A 23,120-nucleotide genomic window follows, 5' to 3' on the forward strand; every position below is an offset into this window, starting at 1 on the left:
AAAATAAAAGGAAAAAGAATATTTATCAAATCTGCATGTTATTTTATTTCAAAGTAACAAACTTTTTTACCTAGCATAGATATAACAAGTTCTTGCCATGTAGGCAGCTCAGGTTTTTCAGAAGGTCTCATGAGGCACCCACTCAAATTCCATTTGGTAGCTCTTAGTTCTGCTAAGATATTTTTTTTTTCCTTCTATAACCAGGAAAAAATTTATTCTAGACATTAAGAGTAAGAATTTGTGACAACCATTCCCCTAATTTGCTAGTTTTATCTAATATGCTAACATATTCTATAATTAGCAAATTGTAGCAAACATTTGGTTATGTAAGAACATCAAACAGTTTTACCCAGAATAGATACTGCTCTCTGAATAAAGAGGTTATGCTGAAAGATGAAGCAATATACTTTCGTGTCATTAAAAAGTAGCTTGATAAGCACCAGTGTCATGAAGCAGAACTCTGACGCTGCTTGGTTTCAACTCGTTTTCCTTAAAATAACTGACAGTGTATCTAAAAACAATACTTTTCTTTTTTAAGTTTAAGAAGGGCTGCTATAACATATAATGAATACTTTCACAAACCAAGTAACCCAATGTAACATACCCTCCTAAAATCAGAGGTCTAGGCTCTGATCCACATGCAGCAAGAATTTGCAGGGAATTGGTGGAAAAAAATGCATATTTTACTTGGTTTCTATAAAACATAGAACCATCTCCTCTGACTCAACTCCATGTGCTCTCTAAAAGGATTTGAATCCACTGCTTGCTTCTGATGATATGTCATGCCAAAAATTAAGAGAATTCTACAACAGTGGCCACTGTTTATAGAAGCTTACAACTCAGAGAACATAACCTTCTATTCAGATAAAGTATATCCAGAGTGTGTACTATACTAAGTGATCATTAAAAACACAAGAAAATTTGGTATGCAAAATACATGCAGAGGGAAAGAACTTACTTTATACAACATAAATAACAGCTATTATTTATAGGGATATGGGTTTACACATAAAAAGAAATTATTGCAAATTTTAGGAACAAAAAAATCAACTGCTTTACTTGCTTTTTCTAAATATGCAGACTTTGGAGATGAGAAGCAAAAACAGAAATTAATAAGAACATTAGCAGATGTTACTAATTACGTCATATGGTTTTCCTCAACGTCAATGTTTAACTGTGCAGGTACAGGCAAGGAGGTGGACAGCAGGGTTCGACACTGCTGGGATTCTGCCAGGCCAGTACAAAAGAGAGAGGAAGGGCAGGGGACTTGAGGGCTTTCTGCCTCCCTCATTCAAGGGAATAAATGCACCTTTCAAAGGCTTCAGCAGCAGAATGAGTTTACAAGCTCATGCTGCATTTAGCAGAGGCAGTCCATGCAACTGTAGGAGCAGGATTGCCTCTTACATACAAATTAGGAAGCAATGACCAGGTTATGTATATTTTTTAAACAATATTGGTTTCCAAGACTGATCTTCCCTTATAGGTCAGTTGGTGATATTTAAAAAAAAAACCAAACTTTACAATCTTTATAGAACTTTAATCTTCACTAATAAAACCACTATCATCTTTGATTAACAGTATATGCTCACAAATCCTATTTCCATAATAGCCAGGAAGGAAACAACCATTTATCACTTACCTGCCCTAACGCCTTCATGAAAGTCATGGCCTCCCTGAAAGAAAATCGAGATTAAATGGGAGATTTCCAGGCATCCTTATTGCTGGTGATCTCCTATCTCTCCCACCCACTTTAGCCTCCCATTCCCATGTCCACAACCTGAAGCATGACATTCAGAGACTGGACCACCTCTGATAGCCCACTCTGATCACCCCCTCCTATTCTTATTTGCTCAAGTATCTCCAATGCTGCAAATCCCTGGTCTTACTGAGCACCGCTGATCGGACTTTCTCACCATTTGTTTTGGCTTCACTTTGCTCTTCACCCAGCCCAGTTTCCCCAGTGCATTAATGTGGTCATTTTTCCTTGAAAATGCCCTCACTCCCTCAAGCCTTTTTCTCCCCTTTATTCTGTCCTGGCAAAATCCCAGCACCAGCTGAGCCCTACTATTTACCTCTGCCTGCATTTGAGCAGGTAAATCTTGCTGCAGAAAAATCATACAACTGTGACTGGTTTCATTAAAATTCATGATCACAAATCTCAAACAGGCATGTTCTCTTCTCCATTCTCCAAGATAATGATTTAAACTGTCTTCTGCCTCCTCAGCCTCTACCCCTAGCAAACTGTACTCTCACCATATTCTCAGCTAAGGATTTAAACTTCTACTTCATAAAAAAAAAGAGAAGCCCTAAGACATAAACATTCTCTTCTTCCCACCACTAAAACACCTGCAACCCAACTACAGCCATCTGCACACTGCCTTTCCTTTGCAGACTATGGAGGAAGGGACCATCCATCCTTCTTTCAAGGGCCAGTCCTCCCCTGCATGCCAGTTCACATCCCCTCATACCTTCTCAAGGGAAGTGCTTGAGAAGGTTCTTCATTTCTTTCTTTTCCTGGCATCATTAATGTAGGCAGTAGAACTTAGTGGCTGAGTGCATGCAGTCCAATGTCTGGGTTCACCTCCTGGCTCTACTACATAGTAACTATGTGACCTTGGACTGGTAATTTCTCTAACTCCCAGTTTCCTTATATGAAATGGCAGTATCAATATGTCCATCATAGGATTATCTTAATCCACATCCCAGCACAGTGTCTGACACATAGTAAGTGTTCAGTAAATGTTAACTATTATTAGTACCATCAACAATGTTTTTTCTCTATTGGATCATTCCCAATCATTTATAAAACATGTTCTAGTATCTTTCAGCTTACAAAATAAAAAAGGAACCTCACTTGATTCCACAGTCCCAGGTTCTATCCTATTTGTTTCAAGAAGAGCTGTGTACACATAGTCTCCACTTCTTCACATCCCATTACTCATTTCCTCCCCAACTTACCACACTAGAACTTCTGCCCCAACACTCCTCAGAAATGGCTTGCCAAAATCACCCATAACCTCGATGTTGCCAAATGCAAACGATGCCTTTACTCTCACCTACTAGACACTCTGGCAGGTCTCCCTCCTCCATGAAACACTCCTCTCTTACTTTCATGACACCGCACTCTCCTGGCTCTCCCACCTCTGTCCTTTTTCTCTTCCACTGCTCTTTCTCCTCTAGCCCACCTCAAAAATGTTGGAGTCCCTCAGAGCTCAGATCCAGGCTCTCTAATTTTCCTTCTCTACTATCTTATCCATTCTATACTCCACACATAAGCGCCTGAGGGATCAATTCTGTAATACACACAATCATGTCACTCCTCTACTCAACCACACCCAGTGGCTTCCCATTTTACTCAGAACAAAAGCCAGAGTCTTATAAAGACCTTCAAGGCCATACAGGCTCTGCACAGCCCTTCCCTACCCTGTTAGCTCTGACCTCGTCTCTTTCTCCCTCACCGACCACTCCTGCCCCACTCCAGCCACAAGGCCTCCCAGAGGTTCCTGGACACCTCCGAGCTTTGTATTTGCAGCGTCACTGACACTTGCACGGCTTGCTCCCTCACTTCTTTCAGGTTCTCACTCAACATCTTCTCAGTGAGGTCTTCTCTGGTCATAACTAGCTACAGGTTCAACCCCTTGTCCCTCTATATTCCACATCCTCCTTCTTGCTTTACTTTTTCTCCTTAGTACATATAATCGTATACTACATAGTTTACAAATTTATCTGTTTACAGTCAATCTCCGCCACTGCAAAGTAAGTTCAACGAGGGCAAGGATTTTGTCCGTTTTGTTTACCTATGTATTCCTGGTGCCTCTAACAGTGCCTAGCACATGGTTAGCCATCTTATTTGTAAATAAATAAATCTCCAAATTTTTTGTAAATGGTGCTAATGTCTTTTAGACTTAAATCTCTAACCCATATCTCTAACTCCTAAATGCATTCTTTCCCTCACATCCATCATCAAGGCCTATCAAGTCTATCTCCTACATATGTCTCAAATCCATTCACTTCTCTCCATTGCCATCATCCTAGTCTAAGCCACTACTATTCTGCACCTGGATTACTGCAATAAACTCATATCTGGTCTGTACATCCACTCTTGAACCCCTCCAACCCCATCTCCATTCAGCAGCAATTACCTTCTTAAAACAAATCAAATCAAACCACCCCCTGCTGAAACTCAAGAGCCTTCTCAACATACTCACTTCTCAACCTTCCAGTCACAGATGAGCTGACATCTCAGGGATGTCTTTACTGACCTACTAATTTAAAGCAGGTTTCCCTTTGCCTCCCCCACTCCCTCCTGTCCCAGCATCATTCTCTTCTATCACCAACCCTGTATGTTTCCTTTAGAGCACTTAGTACAATTTGTAATTATTTTACTTGTTCTTTAGAGTCTCAGTAGACTATAAATTCCACGAGAACAAGGAGCACGTCTTACTTTCAACAACATAACACTTTGCACAGTGCCTGGCACATAGCTAACATATTTGCAGAGAGAATGAAGGAAGGGAATCAATCTAGGCAGTGCACTAAATGTAGAGTGAAGAACACAGACTGTGTGAGGTATACTGGGCAGTGGTCAAGAGTGCAGGCCCTGGAGTGAGACCACCCAGTTTCACACGCTGTGTCTCTGTCACTTAATAGCTGCACCACCTTATGCCACAGTTTCCTCATCGGTAAAATGAAGACAATAGTACTTATCCTTCTAGAGATAGTGTAAGATTTAATGGAGAGAACGCATATAAAGTGCCTACCATAGTACCTGCTCATAATAAACAGATCTCAGCTGCCATTTACAGCCTACCAGGAGTGACTTTAAGATATAACCAACAGAGCTTTATTTATGGCTAGATGAACTACTTCAAATATCTTAATAAATATTTCAAGACATGAAAGTCCATTAGGGATGTCTGCTTTCTAGTTACTAAACAAAATATTTCCTTTAGGCCATAATTTTATTAATCTAAGGACCCTCTACACAGGATACAAAAGGGACAATTCTGCTAAGAGTTTATCATCTGGAAGAAGAAATCACTATGACTCTGAAATATTCCATGAAATCAATAATATTCAGTGTGATTATTGTCTATTTTAATTGTATTTACAATGGTACTTTACAATGCTAATCTATTAATTAAAACATGTAACAGACTAATAACTTCCATTCGTGCAATTATTTTATACACACACACACACACACACACACACACAGAAACACACTCCTTATGTTACTAATGAGGGAATTCAGCTTTAGAGAGTTTATGCTTCTCGCCCAAGGTCAGAGACCAGGCCTGAAAAAATGGCTAATTTCTATTTTGAATTCCACATGAGGTTAGAGGCCTTCTTACACTTACATGCAATTTCATAACTGCTGTTTCATAAAGGCTTAACAACAATCTGGGAGCAATACTTCCACACACCTTAAGCTAACTGGCCTGTTGTGTTTTCATAGAGTAGATTTACAGTTTCTTGTTTATAGTTTTCTGTATTTTACATGTTCCACAATGAACATGCATTACTTTCATAACTAGAAAATGACAATACTTTTAAAAAAAATTCTTACCATACAAGCTTGACTCAGCCGATATTCCATAGTTAATACTTCTTGCAAGGTCTTTGAGGACCCCTCCATGAGTTGTCTTAGTGTGATCTTTAGGGATGTTGGAGACATTTTATTAATCACCTAGTAGAGAAAAAAATTTACTAGTTTTAGCCCAACAGTTCCTTTATTGTCTATAATAAACTAGCTGAGTTTTGATAAAAATCATATTAAAACTTGCTCCTTAACAGTACTTTCATATGACAAAGTCTCATAAAAGTAAGATTATGCTTTAGCCTAATCCTGCCAAAGCACCAAACAAAAGTTTTCTAACCTGCTACAATAACAAAACAGATCATTTCACAAGTGGAATAAATTCTATACCTATCACTTAAGTAATAAATCTACATTTTGTAGCTTGCCTAACATAAATTATGTTCCCAACTAGGCAAGCAGTGATTATGCTTAAGTAAAATTAATACATATCTTACAAAACCACTAATATATCAGAGGACATTTCACTTTACAATATAAAGAAGGGGAAATCGTGGAATTACAGTAGCTCTTCCTTCCCACTATGTGACTCTCGAGAAGTATCTTAACTGAATTACAGTCTTCACCTGTAAATAAAGCCACTTACCTTGAAAGTAAGGAGAGAAAACAAGTCCAAGTACCATGAGGTGGTCTTCTATAGTACTTAAATATTTAATAAAATAAGAACTATAGGCCTGACTCCCATGTGCTTTTCCCTTTGATTTTGTTTCGTATTCTTTCACTGTATTAAATCCTAGCCATGAATATGACTATATGCCTACAATGCTATGCCACTTCCTTTTGCATTAGAGTGAGTTTAGCAAAGTCACTGGACACAAGGTCAATACACAAAATTTAATTTCAATTATATTCTATAGATCAGCAAATAGAAAATGAAATTTTAAATTTGATGCATTTACAATTGCATCAAAAGCCATCAAATATCTAGGAATAAATCCAATGAAAGATGTGCAAATGCAAGTCCTCTATAAAGAAGATTATAAGACATTATGGAGAGAAATTAATGAAGACCTAAATAAACAGAGCAACATACCATAGTTATGAAATGGAGGATTCAACACCTGCTTTCCTTTTGGAATCTGGAACTTTGTTATGTGCTAGGCAGAGAGTACCTACATAACCACTTTACAATGAAAACTTTCACATGTGTTGTCTCAACTAGTTGCTGGAGGAATTAAAGCAAGTTCTGTGTGACTCCACTGGGAGAAAACTCTTGGAAACTTGCACCTTGTTTCCTCCATGTGCTTTTCCCTTTGATTTTGCTTTGCATTCTTTCGCTGTATGAAATCCTAGCCATGAAAATGACTATATGCTGAGTCCTGTGAATCCTTCTAGTGGATCATCAAACCCAAGGATGGTCTTGGGGACCCTTGACATAGAAGGCAAATATCCATTGCCTTTTAGCTTCCAATGCTATTGAGAAATCTGAAGCCTTAGTATGTGACATGTTTTATTCTCTGAAAGCTTGAGGGGTAGCCAAAGATTTCTTAAACTGGACATAAAAGAACCATAATGGAAAAAAAAGAATAAGTTGGATTACAGTCATGCACCACTTAATGATGTTTTTGCACCGCTTAATGATGTTTTAGTCAACAACGGACCACATATATGACGGTGGTCCCATAAGATTAGTACCATATAGCCCAGGTGTGTAGTAGGCTATACCATCTAGGTTTGTGTAAGTACACTCTTTGATGTTTGCACAATGATGAAATCACCTGATGCATTTCTCAGAATGTATCCCCATCGTTAAGTGATGCATGACTGTACACTAAAATTAAAAATTTTCTTTCATTAAATGATACCATTGAGAGAGAGAAAAGGCAAGTAACAGATAGGAGGTAGATATATGTAGCACATATACTAGATAAAGGACTTATATCCAAAATATATAAATAATTCCTACAAATTAAAAGTAATAATAAAAATGATTTAACAGGCACTTCACAAGAAATGATACACACATGGCCAATAAATATATGAATATATTTTATATATTATAATGTTATATATACATAAATGATACATATTAGCCATCATGGAAATGCAAATTAAAACCACAATGCAATGCTGTTTTATACACATCAAAATGATTAAAATGAAAAAGACAAATATTACCAAGTGTTGGTGAGAATGTGGAGCAACTTAGTATGCTACATGAATGTAAATCAGTACAACTAAATTAGAAAACTATGTGACAGTAACTACCAAGATGAATAGAATGCATTATTAAATTAATTGAACAAAGAGCCGATTAGACTGAGTTGGTTTTATTTTATTTATTTATTTTTTTAATGAACTGGATTGACTAGGGCTGGGCCAGGCAAAGAGCAGCTCAGAAGTACTGGCTTCAGATTTACCATGCTCAGGTTTCTTAATTGATAGTTTACTGGCTCCCACCCCATTCTGCTAGTGTTCCCACTCTGTGAGGATTTCACCAGTTTATTTATTTATTTTTTCCCCCAAAGCCCCATTAGATAGTTGTATGTCATAGCTGCACATCCTTCTAGTTGCTGTATGTGGGACGCGGCCTCAGCATGGCCGGAGAAGCGGTGCATCGGTGCGCGCCCAGGATCCGAACCCGGGCTGCCAGCAGCGGAGCGCGCGCACTTAACCGCTAAGCCACGGGGCTGGCCCCTCCACTGAGTTGGTTTTAATGTTTTACTAGCCTACAAGCAAACTAAAACCTAATCCTATAATGCCCCAAGGTTAAGAAATCAAAATCTAAAGACAATCAATCATAAACAGCCAACTAGGCTTTCCCAAATAATGCAACCATTTAAGCTACAGCCAATCAAATAATTTCCCTGCTTTGCTCACGCCTCTTCTGTATAATAGTCTTTCCCCTAGCTCCTATCAGTGGAGCTTTTCTAACCATTTCCAGTTTGGTGCTGCTGGATTCAAATCAATTTTTGCTCAAACAAACTCTTAAAATTTTTAATATGCCTCAGTTTATCTTTTAACAACATATCTGACAACTCTGCAGTAGTACTCCTGGGTATATACAGAAATGCGTATCTATGTTACCAAAAGACATAAACAAAAATGTTCATAGCACTATTTGTAACAGTAAAAACCCGCAAATAACCCCAAATGTCCATCAACAGTAGAAATGAATAAATAAAATGTGACCTATCACACAATGGAAGATATAGTAACAATGAAATGAACAAACTACTGCTACGTATAACATGGGTGAACCTCAAAAGTAAAATGTTGAGCAAAATAAAATAGACACAAACTATATGATTTCATTTATATAAAACTCAAAAACAAAATCTATGGTGTTAGAAGTCAGCATAATGGCTATCCTAGGGGAGAGGCAGTGACTGGAAGGGACACGAGTGGAGTGCTTCATAATTTATTCTGGGTGTTATGGTCATGTTGTGAAAATTTTTGAGCTACCTATGTATCACTTTATTTTTCTGTACTTCAAAAAAATGAATTCTTAAAATATACATACACTCGGGAAAAAACTCACTGAATTCAAGCTCTTGAGTACAAGACAAGGCCCCTCCCAAGCTGGCTCCAATCATCTTTTTGGCCATATTTTCTGATACTTTAACTCCTCGTTCCCTGCTCTGCATTTTCCAAACATTTGTCCGCTGAGTATGTGTTTTGTTCTGCTTGGAATACCCTTTGACACTTGACAACTCATTTCCATCTTTTAGACTCTGCTCAGATGTCTCCTCTGTGACTGTTTCAGACTCCTTCCATCATTTTCTGGACACCCACAATAACTTGTGCAAGCCTCTATTTTAGCAGCATGTACCATACTGTATTACAATTGTTTGTTTGTGTCTATTCTACTTGATTGTGAACTCTCTGAGAACAGGTACCAGATTTTCATTTTTGCACCTCAGTGGCCAGCACAGTACCCATTCATTCATTCATCATAGCTACCATGTGAAATGTTCTGTGATAGGTGTCTGGAAATACGAGTAAGCAAGCTTCTCAGGAGCTTATGGTCTGCCATAGATAGCACTCATTAAAGCAAAAAACAGAAGCAGTAGAGAGACAAGAACACATAATGAGACAAGGACAAGCAGATAGAGATGCACAGATCTTTATGGAATAACACTGCCATTTTTATGGTGTTTTACAACGTTGCTACTAAAGATCTGAAGCTGTGTTGTGTTGTTTTAAGGCTTAAATGGGAAATATCTCTTAGCATTTGTACTTGGGGTTGAATGAAATTAAATAGAAGGTAGAATTCAATCCACAATAATAAGTTACATCACCTATTATTTTAAAATCAAGCAGCGGAAGCCACTGTTACAGCCTGCGTTAGATAGGTCTTTGATTTTTTAACTAGTTTAAATCAACCATAGTTAAGAGTTACATTTTGCTATGAATTGTGATTATGTTTCTAAATAATCACCTTATACATTATGTACTTTATCTATAAATCTTTTCCAGAAGTGTTCAGATTGACAACAAACCAACAAAAATACAAAATAACTAAACTGAACAAGTCAGCCTACTTCACTGAATACTGCAGTTTCACAGAAATATTTTATTTTTAAATATATTTTCACCATTCTGAAGGGTCATATTATTACACAAAGACCAAACAGCACTTTAAAGAAATGGGTGCTAGTATTTTTTTTTTCCTTATCTACAGTAAAAGGCTTAGAGCCAGTCCAAGAATTCTTTCTGCTACCTTAAGACTTTTCCAGTAATTTCTTAAAAGCATTAACAATTTAAATAAAATGAAGATAGTATATAAAGATGCAAGCACTCCTATTTCATGATATCCTAAATGCTCATGATAGCATTTAAGGGTCACTAAGATCCACGAGTAGACTGGAAAACTGTTTTCTCTTCCTGTCTACATAAATTGATGTATTTTCCCCTTAAGGTTTAGTATACTCTTTCCCCAAAAGCACAATGTATCTATCAACACTGCCATTAAATTACACCATTACTCTTATTAATAGCAATTAATAGAAGAGTGTAGTGGGTACCTTCAGCAAATATAATACCCACTTCTATAGGTCAAACTGTTTTTTAACATAATTTGGTATGTCATTTTATTTTTTTAAATAATTAGCTTTACTAAAGTGTATTCACATATGATAAAATTCACTCATTTTAAGTGCACAGTTCTATAAGTTTTGATAAATGAATACAGTTGTGCGACTAAACCCACAATCAAGATACAGAACATTTCCATCACCCTAAAGGGTACTCCTTCCCTCAACTCTACTCCTGGGCAACTGATCTGTTTTCTGTCTCTATAAGTTTTGCCTTTTCTAGAATTTCATATAAATAAAATATATAATAAGTAGTCCTTTGTGTCTGCCTTCTTTCACTTGGCATAATGCTTCTGAGATTCATCCACGCTGTTTCATGTATCAGTAGCTTGTCCCTTCTTACAGTTGAGTAGTATTTCACCGTATGAACACATCACAATCTGCTTACGTGTTCCATAACTAACAGGGAGTGGGTTGTTTCCAGTTTTGGGCTATTATAAAGTTACTATGAACATGTGAGTACAAGCATCTGTGTGAACACATCTTCATTTTTCTTGGATAAATCCCTAGGGGTGGGATTGTTGAGTCTTACAGTAAGTGTACATTTAACTTGATAAGAAACTTTCAAATTGCTTTCCTGCCAGCAATGTGTGAGTTGTATGTGCTCCACATCCTTACCAACACTTCGTGTTGGTACTGTCAACCTTTAATTTTAGCTGTTCTAATGGATGTACAGTGACATTTCACCATGATTTTAATTTGCATTTTCCTAATGATGAAAGATCTTCAGCATTTTTTCATGTGCTTACTGGCCGTTCATACATCTTCTTCAGTGAAGTGTCTAGACTTCCCGTTTTTTAGTTGTGCTATTTGTATTCTTATTATTAAATTCTAAGAGTCTTTATATATAGTGGATTAAAGTCTTGTTATCAGATATATGCTTTATAAATATTTCCTCCCAATCTGTGGCTTCTTCATTTTCTTGACGGTGTCTTCCAAAGAGGAAAAGTGTTTAATTATAATAAGATCAACCTACCAATTTGTTTCTTTTGCAGCTCCCGCTTTTTGCATTAAAAAAAAAAATCTTGGCTAACCCAAAGTCACAAAGATTTTCTCCTATGTTTTCTTTTAGACGTGCTACAGTTTTAGCTCCTACATTTAGGTGCATAATCCATCTTGAATTGCATATGGTGTGAAGGAGTTCAGAGCGTGTCACTCCAAGATATGCTGCTTTGGCATATTGATTATTTTGAGTTAAAGGCACTTGAGAAACACTAGGTGTGAGAAGAGCACTCTGAGCCCCCTTTCCTTCCTGAAAGCAGGAGACAAAACTCCTGTGAAAGGTACCTGCCCTGTACCAGGAGGAAGGAAGACATCCTTATCACCAGAGACAGGGAATTTGGGGCCAAGAAATCTGTACAGACCTTGTTAAACTAACCCTTATCTTCCTAGTTACTTCTTCACCATTTACCATCCCAGGCCAAACTCCTTTGTCTTGTCAATTTTTCACAAATTTATTGTTTCTTTGTCTAAAAGGTATAAAGCTTCTTGCTCTGGTCACTTCTTCAGGTCTTCATTCTCTTGTGCAGAATTCTTCCCTTCTCTCATGAACATGTAAAAAAATTACTAAAATTTGTATGCTTTTCTGTTAATCTGTCTTAAGTCAGCTTAATTCTTAGGCCCAGCTGGAGACCCTGAGAGGGTAGAGGAGAATTTTTTTTCCCCCTATAGGTGCAAGGTAAGAGTCAAGTAATTTTTTTTCTTGCATATGGATGTCCAATTGTTCCAGAACTACTGGTTGAAAAGAACATCTTTTCCCCACTGAATTTCACTGAGAGTTCAAAGCAGCCTTTACTCTAGTATTAACTTTCCGCTACTACTAAAGTGTAAACCTTCTGGCTGATGGGAACATGAACTCTTCCCAGACCTGTATGAGTCTTGTTAACTGTCCAGACTACTGCTTTCCTGTGATTCCTTCCCTGGTCTTGTGGAGTTTCACCCAAAACATGTATAGACCAATATTCTGGAAATTCCTGCATGAAGAAAGCTGAGTCAATCTTAGGGCTCTGTCGTTTATTTCCCTTCTCTCAGGAATTACAGCCCTGTGCTGCCTGCACTGTCCAATGTCTGCAAGCACTTGTTTCATATGTTTTGTCCAGTTGTTTACAGCAGGAGAACAAATCCTGTAGCACTTAACTCTTCATGAACGTCTGTCATTTTATTTTTAAATAGTACAGTATATGGGTAATTCTCAAAGCTTACAGAAAGATTAGCAATCTTCTAGGTTTAATTTCTCTTTTTAATACTTTGCTGTACTTATTTCTTAAAATCTATGCGCTGATTATCATTCTTAGTTTTCCTATTTCTTCCTCAATTTTTCAGTGCATGAATTCTTTACAGAGGGCTGTCATATTCTTGCATGTTAACTTCAAGTATAAAACTGAGTTTCATTTACTCTTCACAAAATGAATATTTTAAAACCAAACAAATACTAAATCTCATACTGGTGATTAGAAAGAAGAAATTCCAAAGAATTTTAAGAGTTCTCTAGTACCTAGAAAAGAAACGTATATGCCCTCTCTCTAAGCCTTTAACACAATAGGCTATCCTACAATAACCAAGAAAATACCTAAAAGACAAGTCAAAAGCAACACTGGTTTCCCTGGACATTTGTTCAGGACCACCTTCCTGGACACTAACGGGACCCACTGCTCCCTGCTCTCGTTTCTCTGTCTCTCTGGCAGGGACTTCACGTCCCAAAAGGATTGGTAACCCATTTAAATTCCTTTCATTGGCCTAGGGTCCTTGCTGAGAGTCTGGGGGTAAGAGGGGCATGGGGGGAATCTCAATCTCCTCTATTTGTACTCCTTTGATTATTGATATCACTTATAATTCTGGAAAAGAAATACTTCTCTCTCATTGGCCCTGAAGAACCTTCCTTACTTTGGCAAGCCTGCTAGTCTCATTACCAGAAAAGGGAGATTGAAACAGGAGAGCATTTCCTACAACTCAACACCAAAAATCAAAAGCTCAATTAAAAAATGGGCAAAGGACTTGAATAGACATTTCTCCAAAGAAGATACAAACGGCCAACAAGCATATGAAAAGATGTTCAATATGACTAATCATTAGAGAAATGCAAATCAAAACCACAATGAGATAATACTTCACAGCCATTAGGATGGCTACCATCAAAAAACAGAAAATAACTGTTGAGGATACAGAAAAATTGGAACTTTCGTGCACTACTGTTGATGGGAATGTACAATGGTGCAGCTGCTATGGAAAACCATATGGAGGTTTCTCAAAAAATTAAAAATAAAATTTCCAAATGATGCAGCAATTCCACTTCCAAGTATATATCCCAAAGAATTATAAGTAGGTTCTTGAAGTGATATGTGTACACCCATATTCACAGCATCATTATTCACAAGAGCCAAAAGGTAGAAGCAACCCAAATGCCTACTGACGGATGGATAAACAAAATGTATTATATAGATACAACAGAGTATTATTCAGCCTTAAAAAGAAATAAAATTCTGGTACATGCTATAACATGGATTATCCCTGAAGAGTTATGCTAAGTGAAATAAGCCAGTCACAATACGACAAATGCTGTATGACTCCACTTACGCAAAGTATCCAGAGTAGTCAAATTCATAGAAACAGAAGTAGAATGGTGGTTGTCAGGGATTGGAGAGAAGGGGAAATGGGGAGTTGTTGTTTAATGGTTATAAAGTTTCAGTTTTGCAATATGAAAATGGTCTGGAGATTGGCTGCACAACAATGTAAATATACTTAACAATACTGAACTGTACACTTAAAAATGGTTAAGATGGTAAATTTTATGTTGTATGTATTTTACCACAATAAAAAACATGAAAGCACCACAATTGGAGTCTTTGGTTAAGGTTTCCCTAATGTAAGCTACCCACCAGGGTATTTAAATAGCCCATTAGCTTACATGGATTGTTTGGCACCATGAACAACCTACACCAAAAGAGGGACTTAAAAGATCTGATTAATTCCAACCTTAAGCATTAAAAAAAAAAGTTGTATTAGAACTTGGAAGGAAAATCTAAGAAGAGAAATGAGAAGCCATAAAAATAAGGTACTATAAAAATTCCATAAGTTGTAAAGAATTAACAATCTCCCCATATTTGTTATTTTTTTAACGCCATATGTTAGCCTACAGTGATTAGCAGTAAAAACTTTAAAAATCTAAAGAAAGGATTTAAAAAACGTATGTTTTTATTTAATGTTTAGCAAGTATGTTGAAAAGATTATGTCTTTCCCCATGAACAATCTCGGAGAGAAAGGAAACTCCCCCTAAGGCACCGAGTAGATGGCTGCAACTTGGAACATAAACTAGATCCTTGAGACCTGCAGAAGGAAGACAGGAGTCCCTGAAGAGCGCACAGGGGTTAGGAGCAATCCTAGAGGCTTACTGACATACTTTCATCTTCTTTAAAATTTAATCTGCAAATCTTTCACCAAAGCACTATCAACTATCTTCTCTCTCAGGGTTTTTTGGTGTATGTTTCTGGTTGACATAATTAATAATTATGTCATAATTAGGACTTCTGTATCTAAGCTCTGTCAGGGAAGCCTCAGTGGGAATTTTTTGATCCCCACATCATGTTATTTCCAGCAGATACTAATATTTTGGAGCCACATTCATTCACAAGAGCTATAGGTCAACTAAATAAAAATGAAAATCTGTCCTTAAAATGAGAGTGCTTATGGTGATCCTAGCTGCTATGGGTGGCTCACCAAATACCCTTTTCTGAATGCACAACAGTCATATTGCCAGAGGAATGGACGGAAAATTGAAAGACCATCTGAGTCCTATCGCTCAGTTTTCGGGTAGGCCAGTGATTTTAAAATAATATGGTAAGTTGCATATCTCTATTGCTTTAAAGTGACATCATACAGCCTATGAGATAATGTGCTGCATGACTATTTTCAAATGAAAATACTAAGTGCATACTTAATTGGGCCCTATTGCTAAAAAAATAATAACAGGAATACTAGTTTCTATATTGCTCTGGAAACAAGAAAACCAACATAGAGTCAGAATCTTTGAAACATAAAATTATTACTACATTTATGCAAACATTCCTAAAAGTTGTTAACAGTAACATTAATTTTCTTTTGTGAGTTAGGGAACTATACGGCTGGTCTACCTACTCTAATTTATGCCTATCCTTGAAAGTTAATAGAATTCCAATACTTAACAAGATCCTAAGACATGAATTAACTTGGGATTTCCCCCCTTAAGCATACAGTAACAATGGGGAAATGTTTTCATCTTCACAAGAATTTACCTAAATTTTTTGTCAACAAGTTTCGTGACAACTGAAATGTTATAATTAGACGTATTAATTGAAAAATACTATCAGAAAAAGACAAGCTAAATATCTTTTCTTTTAAGTATAAAGAAACATACTTTTTTCTTTCCTTTGTCTAGAAGTCTGAAATACTCCAAGTTTCATAATTATACGATAGTTCCAAGAATGTCAGTAACCCAGTGTGCACTCATTTATACAAAAATGCTTTTCTTCCACTGTTACCAGTTGAGTCACATTGTAGAAAGATCAAAGTGTACCTAACACTGAGAAACACTGCTTAAGATTCAGCTATGGCTGTAGATTGGAGCGTCTTGTTAGTTTAAAAAGAATCACTTTTTTATTAAACCTATGCTTAGCAAGACCATATAGTGATCTGCTGCATATTAAACAGAACTGATAGATTAATGTTACAATTGCAATATATTATAAGGTGACAATTCTCCAATGACCCAACTCTTCTAATAAAGCCCGATCTCCCACAGCACAAGGAGACTACTGGAGATAAAGCATACTTACTAAAGGCCTTCTCTGTTACATTCAAAGGACCTAAAAACAGCTTAGCTTTGTCATCAACATCCAACAAGTAGACTAGGCACTTGGGTTTAGGCAAAGGTTTTGGGCAACTGCTTTCTGAGGCTCAAATGAGTTCAGGAAAAAAAACTGTGCAGTGGGTTGTGTGACCACCACAGAGCTCTGACACCCCTGAGAGAGGCTTCCCTATCACAAGAATTCACCACGCTCAGGGAAGAAATGATCCCTATATTACCTTCAACTGCTCGAGGGCAAAAGATGAACCATCTTGCTGTAAATTTTCAATAATCTGTTCCACAGTATTGGCCGAGAACCAACTATAAAAAAGGAAACACATGATTTCACCAATGTGCAAGCAATTTCTTCTTTCCAAGATAGCAATGAATCTAAACACAGGCTTCCCCTAAACCTCATTTCAATAATGAAAAAATTTCCAACCTATTTTACAGGATAAAGAAATAGAACACTGCTTCTCTGGGTACCTTCACTAATGCAAAATAAAGCCTAAATTTTCTCTTTTACTTTCTTGCATCTATTATACATAAATAAATGATATCTTAACTGTGAAAAACTGATGCTTCTAAAATGTAGAGATAGTTGTCTTATTTTCCAATAGTTTTCCTCCTCTTGTGTCCCTTAAGCCAGTCTGTCAACTTCTCAAATCACTGCACAAAAGCTTTTGCTGATCAGTTTGTTAAGATCTTCAGAGAAGATGACTTTACAAAGATAAAAGATAGTTAATTCAATTATTTTCTAGCCTCTCTTCTCCATTAAAAAAAAAAAAGAAAAAAGATGTTTTGCACTAACATGAATCAGGATGATACATTACTTAAACACAATGGATTTATTTCCCCCTGAAAGAGTGGGCAAAAAGCTACTTTCAAAGGTAAGTGAAAATAAAAGAACTATGCTACCTGATCTCAAAATTTGGTGCATTATCAAACACAATATAATTACAATGTTAGCAAATTCTATTTAATATAGTCTTTCCAAAGGAATAGATGTAATTGAGATCTCTCTTTAAGTACCTGTTTATTTTGTCCATGTGTTCCTCAAGTATAAAAGACTTGTCTTGATCAATCTTGGACTGTTTGAAAACAAAAATCTTTTAATTAATTTACGGTAACTCAAATCTTCTAAAAATCCCTTAAAATTTCATATTTAATGATACACTTTGTGATAGATTATCACTTTCAGTCAAATTACATCTAACAGTCTCATAAATAACCACCACCGTATGTTCAAAATTCAGACAGTATGTATTATTCCAGACTAGCTCTTAAAAGTGTCAAAGGCAAAAGATGTTCTTGTATTTTTATATATATATATCATAATGCATTATCATTAAAGTGTGTCAATAAATGTAAGGATTATAAGGGACCAGAGAAATCATCTTGCCCAAATTTCCATCTGGTATAGAAATCCCTACCACGTCCCTGACATCCCTGCAGCACTGACCTCCAGGGAGAGAAACCAGCACTTCACAAAGGAACTCACAAGCGCTTGAGCAACTATAATTAGGATTTTTAAAAAAAAATTCTGGACCGGGGCCAGCCCAGTGCCGTAGTGGTTGGATTCGCACGTTCCGCTTTGGCGGCCTGGGGTTTGCCAGTTCCGATCCTGGGCGCGGACCTACTCATCGCTCATCAAGCCATGTTGAGGCAGCATCCCACATAGAGGAACTAGAAGGACCTACAACTAGGATATGCAACTATGTACCGGGGCTTTGGGGAGAAAAAAGAAAAAGAGGAAGATTGGCAACAGATGTTGGTTCAGGGCCAACTTTCCTCAAAAAAAAAAAACATTCTGGACCGAAAATCAGCCCTCTCATGTTTACGGTTCTAGTTAATTCCTTTTCCACCTTAATCTTTTCTCTCACGGTGCAGTTTTGTGTCCCTTCACGATCCAGGTCCTTCTTACGCACAAGTTCCAGTTCATCCAGGTCATTCTTACAGTGTGGAAACACATACCTTAACTACAGGTGTGGCTGAATCACAGCAAAGTACAACAGGGCTCCACAAACCCTCATTTGTTTTGGATACAATGCTTTTACTAACAGGACTAACTCTGGGTTAGTTTTGGGGCAATCCTATTATGCTGCAGATTTACACTCAGCAGTTAGAAATTTTTTTTAACTGGTGCCACTGTAGGCTGCATTTCTCCCAACCTGTCCTTGTGAATTTAGTTCTTTGGACTGAAATCCAAGATTTTCACTTATCTCTATTGTGACACTGTGATTTAAAATAAGAAATATATATTTGGTCTTGGCTCATATATTTGGTCTTTCGTTCCTGGCTCACAGCTCCCAAAACCCTTGGAATTTCCTAAACAGAGCATCTTTTGTCATAATATTTGGCCTTTTGTCCTGAACCCCTGAAACAAAGGTGAAATGGGTGTCTTTTGTCGTTCATAACAAACTCCTTTCAACGACACCATTGTTTATATTAACGGTGTGACTGTTGGAAAGTACCAAAGGATGGCAGCTGGTTGCCAGGGGAACCAACCATGTGATTAGAGGGTTGCAACCTTCAGTCCCATCCCCCACCATCAACCCATCCTCCACTTCCCCATCTCCCTCCCTCCACCTCCAGTGAGGGAAAAGAAGATGGAGATTGAGTTCAATCATCAATGGCCAATGATGTAATCAATCATGCCTATGACAAATCATGCCTACGCCTCCATAAAAACCCAAAAGGATGGGGTTTGGAGAGCTTCCGGGTTGGTGAACACATCCATATGCTGGGAGAGTGGTGCACCCCAACATCATGGGGACAGAAGCTCCTGTGCTTGAGACTCTTCTGGTCTTGTCGTCTTGAGACCTCACCCTATGTATCTGTTCATCAGGCTGTTCGTTCATATTCTTTATTGTATCCTTTATAATAAACCAATAAACGTTAAGTGTTCCCCTGACTTCTGTGAGCCATTCTAGCAAATTATCGAACCCAAGGAGGGGGTCATGAGAACCCCAATTTATAGCTAGTCAGTCAGAAGTACAGGTGACAACCTGGAACTTGTGATTGATGTCTGAAGTGGGGTCAGGTGGGACTGAGCCCTTAAGTTGTAGGATCGATCTGATGCTAACTCTAGGTAGATAGAGTCAGTATTGAAATGAATCTTAGGACACCCAGCTGGTGTTGCAGAGAATTGCTTGATGTGTGGAAAACCCAAACATCTGGTGTGAGAAGTGGTAATAGTGTGAGAGTAAAGGAAAACACGAGTAAAGGAAAACACGAGTAAAGGAAAATACAAGGATTGCTTTCTCCAACCATCTATTAAATTTCACATTGTTACTATTAAACAGATCACTCTAAACTCGAAGGCTTTTTTTTTGTGAGGAAGATCTGCCCTGAGCTAACATCCATGCTAATCCTCCTCTTTTTGCTGAGGAAGACCGGCTCTGAGCTAACATCTATTGCCAATCCTCCTCCTTTTTTATTTCCCCAAAGCCCCAGTAGATAGTTGTATGTCATAGTTGCACATCCTTCTAGTCGCTGTATGTGGGACGCCGCCTCAGCATGGCTGGAGAAACGGTGCGATGGTGCGCACCCGAGATGGGAACCCGGGCCACCAGTAGCGGAGCGCGCGCACTTAACAGCCAAGCCACGGGGCCGGCCCCCTAAACTCGAAGGTTTTTTGTTTTCATCCATATTCCTTTCCTAATTTATTTTCTTTGTTTCAAATCAACTTGATCAAAATGCTGTCAACATTCTCATCCAAATCACTGAGAAAAATACTGAGTAAGACAAAGCCAAGGTGACTTTACCTGCAGACTAACACTACACACTTAACAGAACTCTTTGGTAAGGACCTTCAACCTCCACACACTATAATCCAGCCCATATTTACCCAACTTGACACCATGAGAGACTGTCAAATGTTTTGATGAAATCCTCACACGCTCTGTATTCATATTTATTGCAGTGAGCATTCAGGGGCCCTGTCAATCTGTACTCATGTTCTTCAGTTCTGGGTAATTTTTTTGTACTATTTCTCTAAACAGTCCCTCATATCTTCCCTGTTATGAATTCCTAATCATTAGATATTGGACCTCCTAGAATAATACTTCTAATTTTCCTTCCTGTCCATTTTCCATCTTATTATCCTTTTTGTCCTCTTACAGTCTCCCCCAACCATCAATTTTAACCTAATCTGTTGCGGGTTTTTTTTTCCCTTTTGCTATCATATTTTAAATTTCTTTTTGTTCTTTGACTACTTCTCTTTATAACAGCTGTTCTTACTTCACAGACTAAATATTTTCCTCTGATCTGAAGGTTTTTTTTTTTTTTTTTTTTTAAAGTTTCCTTCTTCTCCCTGCATTGTCTGCTTCCTTCAAGTGCCTTTTTTGTTTTGGCCAATCACTATTTTTTTTATGCCTGGAAATTCTTATTTTTCTGTGTGAAGCACTAAAATTAAGAAGCTTTGTGTGTAATGTCAATTGCAGTTCTAGGACTGTCAATGTCTGATGCATGATAAGATGATCAGGCAAGGACCTGGAAGTTTTATTAGAGGGGTCCTCCAATATCAATATCTACAGGTTTTTTCTTTCCTCCAATGTATTGCTTTGGAGAGGGATAGTGCAGTGAGCTGAATGTTTGCATCTCTCCCAAAATTCATGTTGAAACCCTAATCGCCAATGTGATGGTATTTGGTGGCGGGGCCTTTGGGGTGTAATTAGGTCGAGAGGGTGGAGCCTCATGATGGGATTAGTGCCCTTAGAAGAGACCTGAGAGAGTTCACTTTCTCTCTCTCTGCTGTGTGAGGATACAGCAAGAAGGCTTCCACCTGCAAACCAAGAAGAGGGCCCTCACTAGGAACCTAATCGGCCAGCACCTTAATCTTGGACTTCTCAGCCTCCAGAACTGTCAGAAGTGTTTCTGTTGTTTAAATTACCCAGTCTATGGTATTTTTGTTATAGCTGCCCAAACTGACTAAGATAGACGGTATGTAATGGTTCAGGAAGCCAACTAGAGAGAGGCTAGAGGTCTTCCCATCGAGTATGTTCTGCTCTTTTCAGTAGAGCACCTCACCTACCCCTGCCCTCAGCCAGGTAGGGGCTGATGGTCTCTCTAAGAAGTAAGTCTCTATTTTTCTGCCAAGCTATGAGAGAGTAGCTGCTCCTACAGGAGGAGGACTTTTGGAGGCCTAGCTGCTCCTGATAAAAATTTGCAGAGATCTTCCTGTTTTTCTGCCCTACTCCACACCCCAGTCTTCAGAGGGACCTGGTACCTTAAAAAGGGTCTACAGCAAGAACTGGCTTGCTTTTTATTGGCTGCCCCCACTGAGTGTTCTCAGACCTCAAGTAGCTGCCCTCATCCTTCTGCTTTCAAAGTTCCAAAATATTGACATCTCACGTCTGCCACTGTCTCCTCTTTTGTTCTATTTGTCTTTGTGGACTCATGCCTTTTTTATTCCTTTATTAAAATTTTAGCGGGGTTTTAGGAGGGAGCATGTATTCAATCCATCATGTTTAACTAGAGATCATGTAGCATTTTTATAGATTCTTGGCTCTTAAAAGAAAATTTAAGTTAGGCAACGTAAGCAAGAATTAAAAGTAAACATTGCAATAAACTTTATTATTATATTTAGAGATATACCAGAGTTTCACTTTAGCAGCTGCACAAATAGCATCAACACTGAACCTCTATTACGGAAATGTCCTAATGTTGTAAAAAGCCTCGTAAAGGCCAATCACAAGGCTATGCACTGAAATTCACCAGCAGTGAGAAGACGAGCTGTACCGGTGCACAGTAAAGAAGTCATCTTCTTAAACGGCTATCCTAACTACTATGAAGCACTGAACCTCCCCATCAAGCTTTAAAGTAAATAAATCCCAGTACATTTATTTATATCTATAAACTATAATATTCACCAACTGCTAATTTTTCAATCATTTCCACTTTCCCATGAATTAAAATCTGAGGTTAGAAACAAGATTACCTTTGTATGGTAAGTTTCTAAGACATCTGCAATATTTTCACTTGAAGGAGACTTCAGGGCTAATAAATCTTCTTTTAACATGCCCAACTAAAGGCGAAACAAAAAAGGAAAACAGATTTTTAGAAACACAGAAATTTTTTTTTAGAAATCTTATATTCTTTTTCAAAATCTCTGTCTTAAAATTATCATGCTCTCTCTTCAGCTGAGTCAGTGAAGGAAATTTTCACTGAAGTTGAATGCACACACGTTCCCACACAGCAAATGTTGCCTTGCAAGGAATGAATAAAGATGGAAGAAACTAAACGAGAGAAGTAGAGACATTCATTCTTTGTTTCCCTCTGGCTATTGAGCACTTGAAATGTACTACAACCAAAGATCTGAATTATAAATTTTATTTTAATTAACTAAAATTGACACGTGATAATGGCTATTATAGTCAACGCACAGCTCTATAATACAGCCACACTTAACTGTCCACCTATGTCCTTCACATAACTATCTTATGCTCAGCCAAATGGGACTTTGTGTTTTTGGTGAGGAAGATTGGCCCTGAACTAACATTCTATTGCCAATCTTTCTCTTTCTTGCTTGAGGAAGACTGCTGCTGAGCTAACATCTGTGCCAGTCTTCCTCTATTTTGTATGGGAGTCACTGGCAACAGCATGGCATGATGAGCGGTGTGTAGGTCCGTGCTCGGGATGTGAACCTGCGAACCCTGGGCCACCA

The 23,120-nt window shown here is 37.8% G+C and overlaps 1 protein-coding gene across 4 annotated transcripts in view; it reads right to left on the reverse strand.

Annotated features, from left to right (window-relative positions):
• The window catches only part of HIBCH (3-hydroxyisobutyryl-CoA hydrolase), a 97,064-nt gene that overhangs the window by 1,416 nt on the left and 72,528 nt on the right, over positions 1-23,120 (reverse strand). For 3 of the 4 annotated variants that reach the window (XM_058549425.1, XM_058549426.1, XM_058549427.1), the window contains exons 9-13: positions 22,395-22,481; positions 17,486-17,544; positions 16,693-16,774; positions 5,570-5,689; positions 1,640-1,673 (exon numbers count right to left, since the gene is read on the reverse strand). In XM_058549425.1, the coding sequence (XP_058405408.1) occupies positions 1,640-1,673; positions 5,570-5,689; positions 16,693-16,774; positions 17,486-17,544; positions 22,395-22,481 (382 nt within the window). The remainder of the gene's footprint in view (positions 1-1,639; positions 1,674-5,569; positions 5,690-16,692; positions 16,775-17,485; positions 17,545-22,394; positions 22,482-23,120) is intronic. The other variant, XM_058549428.1, reaches the window with a different exon arrangement.

The sequence above is a fragment of the Diceros bicornis genome, chromosome 10 (genome assembly GCF_020826845.1).
Source record: "Diceros bicornis minor isolate mBicDic1 chromosome 10, mDicBic1.mat.cur, whole genome shotgun sequence".
Lineage (NCBI taxonomy): Eukaryota > Metazoa > Chordata > Mammalia > Perissodactyla > Rhinocerotidae > Diceros > Diceros bicornis.